Raw genomic sequence first — 12,416 nt, 5'->3', positions numbered from 1 at the left:
AAATGGCAAAGTGAGTGGCTACTCACAGGGATGGGGTAATTCAGAAACATGTAGTGAGATCTTGCTACTGGAGAAATAACACAGTATGCATCTTACTACTGATCTGCATATGTGAAAGCTCTCGCTAACATGCTTACACTGATTTGCACACCCTTATAGCATGTTAATGAAAGCCTTTGCATACACAGATCAGTAAGCAAACACAGCAGTGCAATTCAGAAACATATGACATTGCCATGCTGAGCTGGAGACATTGTTTATTCTGAACATCAGGACTTTCTGGTGTGCAGGATTGTTATGATGCTATAAGTAGTGTTAGCATTAACATAGTAGCATGTGTTAGTAGCCAGCTTCAAAGCTGGTGTCTGCAATGTTACTACCCCATCCCTGTGAGTACCCACTCACATTGCCATTGTTGTCCTCCTTGTTGCACATGAGTCCACTAATAATTCCACCACCTGTACAACCAGGGCATTGTTGACAGCTATGGTATGCAGAGAGACACCATGCAGGAGTTGGTAAACATGCTGCCCTCATATGAAATAAAAAGGGATACACCCAATCCCTATTCCAGTGCACATAAATTTTATCTTGTAATAACCTTCCTTGCTACATGGAAATTTTCAACATCCAGAAGAGGACATGTTAGGAGTTTAGCAGGCATTAGCCTCAGAAATCCCACATCAATTCTTTGACATGAGGCTACAGCTTGTAGAGGACCATATTTGGTTTCTGTAAACATCAGGGGGAGAGAACCACCATTATGCAAACATTGTACAGCATAACTCATTTCCATGAAGTCCTGAGGGCTATTGACTGTACTCACATTGCCATCAAGGCCCCATCTGCTCTACATGGTTTCTAGTGTATCTATCAGAAAGTCCTGCACTCCCTCAGCTGCTAGGTCTGTGCTCCATCCAAGCACCTGCCATGATTCCCACATCTGGCATATGTGTGACCTGTACCAGTATTTCATAAGAGGTGGACTGTACCTTTCTACAGGATCATCTAGTTGGTAGGTGCTCACATTGCCTGCCAAAGACTCCTCCATATGCTGTTCCCATGGGCACAGAATCGAGCCACTCATAACAGTGACCACTACTGTATGTCACAGACAAATTAGAATATGTCTAGGAGCTGTGGCTGCTGTCCCATATCCATAGCCCCCAGACCATGGCAGAGATGGCTTACAACACTGCACTGTCTCAGACGTAGAACATTATCAAATGCATGCTTAAAATTATGGAGTCCGACTTCCAGTATTTTCGATACATTTGGTGGTTCACTGCAGTATACAGCAGAAACCTTCATTCAAATATTTGTTGTCTGTGTCATGCTGCAAAATATAGTGCTACAAAAGCAGTTACAACATACTAACAGCCAGACAGACATGTTGCAGCAATGAAGGTGATAAGTCAGAGGAACCAGTTATAGTAGCATCCCTTCTGAGACCCTTGTGGGTGAGATAGAGTGCCACTGGCAAAGATAGGACATCTGATTCAATACTATGGGCTATAACATGGGCATCAGTAAAGGGAAACAAGGCTTTTTGCAACCATGTCTGATTAAGGGAATTCTGGAAGACATCAGTGATGTGGCATCCATAGGAAGACACAAATACAAGTTAATTTCAGTGTCACTGACATGATGCTGCATGTTATAGCCATGGCATAGGACATTGTCAGGGACAGGTCCATTACAAGAGGTCAACTCTTCCGTGTTTGACTTCAAGAGGAGGAAGGAAAATTATGCAATGCTAGGTCATTATTATTATTCAAAAACGAGCATGCTGATTGGACAGACCAATCACCATGCCCATTGTAAATTGAGCATATACCAATAATAAAAAAAATTCCAGCTGCTAAACTACCATTGAGGGGCTAGAATTTTTTCTATTGGTGTATGTTATGGAGGCATACTGCTCAACCATCTAGTTTTTCACAGAATGTCCAGATTTTTTGGTCTGCTCCTCATAAAATTTGTGGTTTTCTGACAAATTATTGAAGAGTGAAGTTACTAAATAATGACATGCATTTGAGTTTCAGACTTCATATCCTTCAGACAATGCACTCTAACACAGATCTTGTTGTCCTGGTCCCCTTCAATAAACACATCATACCAAATGATATTTGATGACCATTATTAAACTTCCATAAAACATAACTTTGTTAACTAATATTTATTAATTACAACTGAAGCATAGTATAGCTGATTTTAATCACAGCATAATCCTTGTAATGTTAATTAGGACAGCGTGACCTCACTCATCCTGACCCAGTTAGCAGCATCCATACCTGCACTCGCTTACTTTACTTATGAAGCAGCATCCCACCACTCACTTCATTTACCATTTATTGAATTACACATCCCACCAAGTCCTTTACTTATGAAGCAGCGTACCACCACTCACTTCATTTACCATTTATTGAATTACCATCCAACCAAATAAGCAGCGTCTTTACCGCCGCTCACTTATTTTACTTATCAAGCAGCCTACAATGGCTCACTTTCCATTCCCAACTCTTTGAAAGAACATCCAACACCAGAGGGGGAACAGAAGAGGGCAAGCCTGTCTCTCTTCCCTGCCCACCAGCCTGATGAGGCTGTTCCCCCTCCCTCTTACCAAAATGTCCAAGAACCTAATCACTCACAAAAAAGGGGGGACATTCAGTGTATGCCCTCCTCTCTAAACAAAACTAGATTCCTGTCATCAACCCCAAAAGCCCTGCCATCTAAGTAACAAAAGCCAGCAACTGACTAAACCATTGAAGTAATCCAACAATCCCTCTCCAATACTAAAATAATAATCATTCTTTGCACACTTCTATATATTAACTAAATTCTCACTTATCCTCACTACCAATATTAACATCATAAGGAGTTCCAAGACATTTCCTGCTAAAGGCAACATCATAACCTTAAATCCAATGTCATGCAAAACCATGTAAGGGAAATTGCCTACCATCATGTCTAACTACAGCCCTGTTTCCTACCCAATGTATATAATGATCAAAAATTAGATTTTCTTTCCAAATTCAATTTCAGAGCAATCCTGCCATCGCACCAACTATCCAGCCCATGCAGAAAACATAATGACCATCCTAGCATTCGTTGACCAACAAACCACCTTCTGAATGAATAAGATGCATCCATAAATGCAACATAAAATGGAACCCCCATGAACCTCCATTTTGGAGCACCAAATCTTGCAACAAACATAGCTTGCCAATAGCCAAAGTCTTCCAGTCTCCACACTCTCCACCTACCCCAACCCTTCAAACCAATGAACCACCAACCAAGATGTATTAAATTCACTTAGCGTTGTCAACCATGCAGCTCCAGTACTATGCACCAAATTATTAACCCATGCCCAAAATGGCCCAAGTAAACTGGCCGACATGCAACTGGAGTACTGCAAAAGCTTAACATCCTTAATCCACTGCTTGTCCTTGGCCTTTTCCTTCAAGGTTTCTATCCCATAAGTTACCTGTGCAGCTAGTAAGGAATTAAAACATGGCCTACATCTGAAAAGAAACCCAAAACCATGCCTTGCTTAAGCATTCTGACTTCCATGTAGACAACAAAATACCCAAATCCAGAAATATCCTGAAAACACCCACATACCTACAATGTTTCCTGAAACCCAATCTACAAAATTACCAAAGCACACGTGAAATGGTCCATGTGTTACTCTCTCTCTACAAACCTTAACCTGGTATGAGACTTTTTCAAGTACCTAATTGAGGGACAAATTTGTTACCCAAAGTTACCACACCTTTGAAACAAACTCTGGCATCCTGTCAAGCAGAACACATCATTGGTTCTCTGCAAATGCGATTTAAACAACTGGATGGGGAATTATAAATTCACCCTAAGGGTTCCACCCATCTCCCTCTTGGACAAGGACAAGTGACGCTGCCTGTGGAAGCAAGGGCTGAACTTGACTGGCTTGTAAGAGCCCTATAGCCATTAGCCTAATAACTTCCTATGATCTTATGAATGTTGTGACTCTACTCCACCTGTGGGAACCCCACACTCCCCATAAACAATCACAACACTGCTTTACACTGCCTCCAACCTATCTCTCCTTCACTTGCCCCCACTCTACTCCAAATTGCTGTAACTTAGACATGCCTTAATGAACCCAACTGAAGTAAAATTACCTGCGACTTCACTGTGCACCACTCAAGCCACCAGAACATCCACCTCAACAGAATCCAATACCTTTCAACTCTGCTTCCTTCAAGCAAGTGACCATTGCTTACCCTACAAACTGCCCTCTGTGATTTCATTGAACACCACTCTGGCAACCAGGACATCTTCAGTGACCAGCATATTCAGAACAGGAGGAACATCCACCCCAACAAATCCATCACCTTCCAAATCCACTTTGCTTCAGGCCACCGACTCCTTCCCACCTGCAAAAGAAAGAATACTGTAAAATCGCAGCACACACAAACCAAAACTTCTTAATGACATTAGGCAGTGTCAAAGCTCTCCTTGCTCCTGAACTTATATTTTAAAACAGTTTTGGAATCATTTATGTAAGCAAAACATGACCACCATATCCCAGCACAATCACTGAACCAACTGGTAAAGGGGGGTTGTTTAGATCACAGGTGCAGTGTACATTAAAAGAAAATTATATATATTCTGTCTCGGCAATTCAAGCTAAACTATTTCAATATGTACCAAATTTACTTATGTGAACTGTAATAGAGTCCTACTTCCCACAACTAAACCAAATGACTTTCCCCAGTGCAGATGAATCTACCCTTTACAACCACTGAAAAAAAATCATCATAGAAAATTATTAGTGTAATAAAAGATTGCACCACACTATGGTTTCATATCAAGTTCCTGGGAATCTACTATCTATTGTGATACAAAGCAGCTTACAAAAGATGTATTCAAGATACTCTTGTTTACAATCACTCCTATTTCAGTAATATTGGTTAATTATTTTGCATATTTCCCCTTTTTATCTTGAATTCTATTCTTCAGTCTCGTAGTGTGAAGTATTCTTAGCTTTCCCATTTATATGAAATAAGCCTGTTTTAAATTAATTTGTCTTAATATTCCTAGATGATGCAAGTACACACCATTATATCAACCAGCAAAATTAACCTATAACAATGACCCGGTCATGCCTACAAAGGATCTTATATCCATTCACATCCTGATTAACAATATAACCAGACAAACAGATATCCATGAATTAAAATTAGCCAGGACATTCTGTGGTAAATAAAGCAACTTGGCTATAAGAAAGCTTACAGGAAAGGAGAAGAAAGTACCTGCAGTGGTCAAGAGAATAACACTACGCTGTTGCACAACACCTGTCCATGCATCTTAGCTTAATTGTGACAAATCCCAGTGGGAATAAAATATTTTGACAAGCCAACATCTTCCCAAACCATATGGGTACCAACTGCCACCCCCCTGGTCCCCTGCCATAGGAGATCCGTGGCACCCTCTGACTGGCTCATACTATTTCCAAAGACAGCTCCTCCAGATGCAGAACATTGTCAATAACTGTTTACTCAGCAGATCCCATATTGTCTACCATGCCTCTTTCAGAAATTATTTCTCTAGACATGTCTCTAGCCATGAGGGAAATATAGTGCAACCCTCCAATGTAAGAAATGTGAACAAAGCCAAAAGAAAAGGGAACAAAGAGAATAAAATAGGGACAAAGTGCCAGGGCTGGCTTCAGCTCTCCCATGACTATGCATTAGATTACAAGAGTAATCCAAGACTGAATGAAAGAATGACTCCTTAAAACCATTTATATCAGACACCAAACAAACAGGGGCAGTTAAGAATGAGAGCACCATCCTACAATGAAACTCAACTGATAATATAATTTGTAACATTTACTTTTCCTCTCATGCAAGTACATTGGACAAGTGAAGGAACAATGCAAACACTACCTATGTATCTGGCTGCAGCTACCATCTTGGTCAATCAAATTCCCAATTTGCCGTCTTGCTCCTTCACCCTCTCCTCTTATTAATTTATTTGTACTTTATTTATTAAATTATTTATCTATTTCCCTACAGGCATGAACAGCTCACCCAAATTTACCATCTCTCCCTCCATCCCCTATAAAGGTTAGCACCATACAAAGCATGCTTGAGCTAAAACCCATGAAAATCACTCCCAGCAGCTCAGCTGAGTAAAAGAATGGTCATTCCACTCCACCACAGCAATGCAATTCAGCCAGGCGCTGGACCAGGTGGAGACTTTATGATGAAGCACCCCCTCCCCCTGCAGGTGCCAAACAACATCACCATCCTCCCTCTCCCTAGACCATTAGCTGCTCTATGAGCATGCACTGCTGACAGCCACTACTAGCAGGCATCTGCCAGCCCACAATCCACTTCATTATTTATTATCCATTTCTGTTCACCAGGATCACCAGAAAGAAATTCTAAACCACCACAACTCTTTTTTTTTTTTTTTTTTTCTGGCAATTGTCCAGCTCCTTATTTCCACATTTCCTAGTACACCAATTTCCTGAAATCTTCAGGAGAGAAAATTGAAACAAATTTCTCACACCCTTTTGTACTATAAATGCAATCCTGCCCCCCAAAGCAGCACTTACAGTTTATGTTTGAAAGAAAACCTCTGCCATACCCAGCATTCTGTTCTCCACATCTCAAGGCTTTGCTACCCCTGCATCATAATGGAAACAACCCAACCTAACTTTTATGATCCTCCACCATTCTTACCAATATTTCAAAAGGGGTTTATCTTTTTTCTTTTTCAGCCCCCAAACTCACAAGGAACCTTTATTGGCAAACAGTCACAAGCGAAAGACAGAAGGCCTATAAGCCCAAGCTACTTGACACTGCAATCACACAGGAGAGCAACCACCAGCAGAAAATCAACCGCCAAACAAAACAACACCTCCCATCATCTAGACAATGGACAGGCTGTACAACCCGCCCACTCATTGTGACAGCTGCAATACACACAGGTTCCAAAAGTGTCTGTAAATAACCCAACCTTGCACCCTGTGTTTATGCAATAATACCTCACCATTAAATCAAGTTCCAACCCATACAAATGTCAAATATTGCTCTTATCACTGGAAAGATGCTAAAACAACAGGATTTCTGTCAGTATGCATAGTTGGAAGGATACAAAGTCTGGATCTCAACACCCATCCTTTTCCATTAACTGCAACCTCAGTAGCCCACCAGCAAACCACCATTCCAAGCAAAGCAGCTTAAACTAAGGAAAACCTGGCCACTCCACAAAATCTGAACGTTTACTTTGATCTTCTTATAACCCTGCCTTTTTCCATAATGGTTAAGCCACAACACGCATACACAGTAAGCAACCATAAGCTGGAAGCCTGCAAAACACCATAAATTGAACTCTGGTGAGCCCAGTCAAACTAAAAGAAACCACAAGATACTACCTGATCAACACCGCACCAACCCTAATCATAGTGCCTTTAATCCTGACCACTAAACAAGCACCTGGCAAAACAGACCTGATTCAGCACCATATTGAGACTATTCAAGGAGAAAAGGTTAACGTAAAATCTTACAGAATACTGGAATCACAGGCAAAAGCTGTGTAAGAGGAAATACAAAAATGCTTAATATGGGGAGAAAGAGGAGTCAGAAAGTGAGTTTCACAACCTCAAAGTGTTAGTCAAAAAAAAAAAAACACGGAATGACCACGTCCTGAAATTACTTTAGGAAGCTGAACAGCATTTCAAATTTTGAGAGCTACCCAATGGCTAGGGTTAATATAGTCACAGAAATATTGAATAAGGCAAAATTCTTCACAACATTAAATCTACCAGAGGAATACTGCCAGATTCCACTATTGCCTGGATCCAAAGAAAATATAGATTTCTGAACACCAGTTAGCTTATAGGTTTATAGATTAGTACTAGGCTAACTGCCCTTGCGAACCATTTTAAGCCTAGCCAATTATACCCTGGGAGATTCAAACTCTGTACCTTGTATTTGTAAGCCAAACACCTTAACCATTAGGCCATCCTCCCAACCACAGTATCCTGTCTGAGTCCTTCCATCTAAGTTGCATGGTGTTCTGCAACTTGCAGAGACATAAGGACAGAACCTGAAAACTACATGTCCGGTATGTTGCTGCTAACCTGGATGATGTAATAATTCAAAAGGCTAGGAGGCTCATTTAGCGAAGTCCAAGCTGTACAAGTCTCTATGAGATAAGCTGGGTTAACTGCCAATGCCTTCAAAAGAAACTAAACTTTGACAGAGGTAAATAAAAAGATGAAATGGGAAGAACCTAGCCTACTTGTAATACTAAGAATCAAGTGAAGGGATTCTTGGAGTTAGTTGGGTACTACCAAAAATTCATATCATACTTTTCCTTAGTATATTGCTCCCTAAAGATCTGACAAAAGGAAACATACCCAGTAAGATCTAAAGGCAGACAGTGTTTTAACCACCTGAAAAGAACACACTGTTCAGTGACTGTCTTAGCACCGCCAGATTTCAGCAGGTGTTTTGTGGTATGTATTTATGCATCACAGGTAGGCCTAGAGACAGATTTATCAAAGACCTTTGATGGGAAAGAGCATCCCATACATTTTTGAGTTGAGTAGAACAGTATTCCATTACTGAGAAGAGATGCTTGACAATTTAGTGGGTGTTATCTTTGTTAAAGCACTACCTGCTCAGCTGAGAATTTATAATTGTCACAGACCATAGCCCACTAACACAATCACGAAGGCTTACAACGTTGAATGCCAGAATAACGAAGTATAATATATGTTTAAATGCAAGTGGCTTAATAGTGCACTGTACCTTTAAGGTTGTGTTGTAAGCACGTAAAAAATGTGTTGGAGTTTATGTTCTGAGGTCATGGTGTCGCTGGAAAAGTTTATGGTGTTTCAAAGTGTCGAAGAGGTATGACAGTTTAAGTTTTCTTAGTGGTAACTGATTAGAAAGACTTCCTTGCTGATAATGATCCTTTCTGTAAAATTAGTGCAATCTCAGAGTTGATATATTTAATTTACAGGTGGTGTTGAGGGCGCAGCCCCCCACATGGGGGTGCAGGGGTGCATAGCCCTCCTGCATAAGTGAAAGAGACATGAATAGTTGTTGGTTTCCTTATTTAGTGGTTGAGGTTAGGTTAACTGTTGTGGATATTGGCTTGCATGGTAGTTTACTTAAAGTGTGCCGATAATGTTTCCTGTTTGTCAGTGTTTTGTTTAGAAGTTTATTTTAGGTAGATAGATGCTGTAACATGAACAGTTGTAAATGTGGTTATAGGAATGTGAAAGTGGTGGTTTACAGTACTGTTTATTTGTTTTTTGGGTCTTTGTTTCATTGAAGTGTAGGAATTTCCAATTTGCTTTCGGGATTTTGGTATTTTGGGCTTCAATTTTGTGATATTTCATTATTGTGATTCTTTGTGTTTGTGGTCTCAGCCTATTGTGATTCGGTCTCCTGGCAGTTCAGTATTTAAAAGTAGACCCATATATATATATATATATATATATATATATATATATATATATATATATATATAAACACACACACACACACAGAAAGAAGCATATAAAGGCATGTATATAATTATTTTCCATTGTGTGGTTAGCCTTTCCTTTATTGCTTCATAGTCGGCTTAATTTTCAGAAATTTAAATGGATTTATGAAAATATATCTTTAGAACTTCAAGATTGTTGACAATTTAGCAGTTGTTTTACATTAAAATGTCTTATTGTGAAGATGACCCAGAATTAATTAATGCAAGCTGTAGTAAATAACTACATATTGTAACAGCTGCATTTCACTGAGGCATGCGATGAAATACTGCAGCTGGCAGGGAATATAACCCTAAGGATAGCAGCTGAATGACTGAAGGACTTACTTCACAACCAACTTCCAGGCCAGGGAGAACTTCCAGAATTGCTAATCCACATGTTAAATAAATATGCCTTATGTAGCTAAAGAGGGGTTTATGAAGTACGAATATCGCCACTTTTTAATTCACAGCTTTTACTTAGTTATGCATAACTTTGTGTAAACTGCATGCTACATTTTATGGAGACCTTCATCTGGTTCCAAAATAGCTAGTGCCACGCTCTAGTATTTTTGTGGACAGTCACACAAATGAACAGCAATTCCTGAGCATTAGAAAAGATACCAGCATTAAATAAGGAACCTCAAAATATGCTGCATGTACCTAACATTGTGCTGGAGATCCAAGCTATATGCTGCTCACAATTCATTTTGAGAATTCCGCAAACACTATGGCCAGCTGTGAGTCTGCAATCAGACTGAAGATTCCCATGTACTGTGCTTGTTACAGTGTCTTTGAATGCCACGGATTTTAAACTTTGCATCATCACTCATCTTCCATTATATAAAGGTGTACTGCATCACATAGCAGCTGTGCATTTCCCAGTTCGGTATTTTCTATTAACATCTATATAACTGATAGGTGTCACTCTTCCACATCATTCATTTACATGGAATATGTCCTACGACTCCATAAAAAACCTTATATAGTATTACTCTAAACTCAGTTTGCCGTTAAAGGCACCTTCCCGTGTACTTAATATCCCAGAGTTTGTATTCCCCCTGTAATATCATACATTTATTATTTTGTTAGAGAAACTATTCAGTACGTTTTAATTTCTTCATTTCTACTTTCTCCCTGTCTGACAACACGAATGTCACATTATTTATTGCCTGCTTAAATCGCTCACAGTTTCAGCCTGTATGACTCGGGATAGGCATACTCTTTTTCTCGTGTATCACTATGCAGACATGCAGCTAAGCCCTCTCAGTTTTGTCAGTGAAGCTTTGTTTTTGTCCTTGTGACATATGATAATTTAAGGGCAGACTAAAAAGAAAATAATATTAGAAGCCTTCCCATCCATTTGAAGTGACAGCTGTCAGCCACAAATAAATAACAGAGCTGACACTGAACTTACTCCTTCATGGTTAGGAGGTAAGAAACACTAACTGCATTGTAATAAGAAGACAAAATCTGTGAAAAACAAAAGCACTTCAGTAAAGAAGGTCCTATGATGGCAAATTGAAGAGAAATTGAAATATCATATGAAGCATTAAAAGTAATTCTGATGTATTTGTATAATATAACATATCAAGATAGAAAAAAACAACATGTTTTTGAGTTTAATGGTGATGTTTTGTTTGAAAGTTGCATAAGTGGCCTAATGGTTAAGGTATTTGCCTTACAAATACAATGTACAGGGTTTGAATCTCACAGGGGATAATTGGCTAGACTTAAAATGGCTCACAAGGGTACTTAGCCTAGTACTAACCTATAATCCGTATGTGTACAAGGGTTTATTACCATTCTGTGTTTATGAATTGTAGCTCTGGCATCAGCATAAACTGCATTGACTGTCCTAATTAATAGTATGTCCAGTCCATATTATATATTTTCTGATATTACAGCTGGAACACCAAGCTTTCTGTGTACTGTGCTGTATATAGATACTTCTGAATCATCTTTCACTGCAGTCATTCCCTGTATCCCTGAATACTGCTGGTACACTTAGGGACTCACACAAAGGTGGTGTTTTCTGACCTGCCATATTTAAAGGAGGTCAAACCTAATGCATTGTGTCCTGTCTATGTTGCCCTCTGCTGTGTGCTGCATGTTTTATAAATGTAATAATATATTACATATGCACTCTCTAACTATAAATTAGAAGTATTCTTCTTCTTCTTCTTCTTCTTTCGGCTTTTTCCCGGTTAGGGGTCGCCACAGCGGATCGCCTTGTCCGCACATTGAATGGCAGTGGAGTTTTGCCAGCCCGAACCTTCCACAGAAGGCACACTCACACGCACACCTAGGGCCAATTTAGAGTGTCCAATCCACCTGCAGCATGTCTTTGGGATGTGGGAGGAAACCGGAGCACCCGGAGGAAACCCACGCGACCACAGGGAGGACATGCAGACTCCACACAGAAGGCACCCCAGCCGAGGATCGAACCGGAGAACCTCTTGCTGTGAGGCGATAAATTAGAAGTATTCTTAACTGTAAATAAATGCAGCTCGTAGGTAACTTACCCTTATCAAAAACACTATATTGACTAAGCAGAATGTATTTCTTTAGCATATTCACTAAAACACATGGCTCACATAAAACTGAAACTTTTAACAAGATAGTGAAAGTCAGTTGCCTGTCTTATGGTCTGAATAATTGGTTTACTTTCCTTTGTTGACAGAGGCCTGGGGCACGGTGCCTTTGGAGAAGTATATGAGGGCCAGGTGACGGGAGTTTCTGAAGAGCCTAGCCCACTGCATGTAGCAGTGAAGGTAAGCAGAGCAGGTATCCATGTTGTGTGTATAGCAACATATACTACAGTAGCATGAGCTCCTTTCATTAATCAAAATTTAATTTTGCAGCGATTACGTATGTGACACTGA

General features: G+C 39.9%; 1 protein-coding gene across 1 annotated transcript in view; it reads left to right on the top strand.

Annotated features, from left to right (window-relative positions):
- ALK (ALK receptor tyrosine kinase) overlaps window positions 1-12,416 on the top strand; it is a 1,522,063-nt gene that overhangs the window by 1,094,410 nt on the left and 415,237 nt on the right. Inside the window, exon 15 of the mRNA XM_044058894.1 lies at window positions 12,215-12,305. Within this exon, the coding sequence (XP_043914829.1) occupies window positions 12,215-12,305 (91 nt within the window). The remainder of the gene's footprint in view (window positions 1-12,214; window positions 12,306-12,416) is intronic.

The sequence above is a fragment of the Protopterus annectens genome, chromosome 1.part2 (assembly GCF_019279795.1).
Source record: "Protopterus annectens isolate FY-2018-M chromosome 1.part2, PAN1.0, whole genome shotgun sequence".
Taxonomy (NCBI): Eukaryota; Metazoa; Chordata; order Ceratodontiformes; family Protopteridae; genus Protopterus; species Protopterus annectens.
Note: the sequence above shows the minus strand (reverse complement) of the source record. Positions and strands in the feature narration are given on the sequence as shown.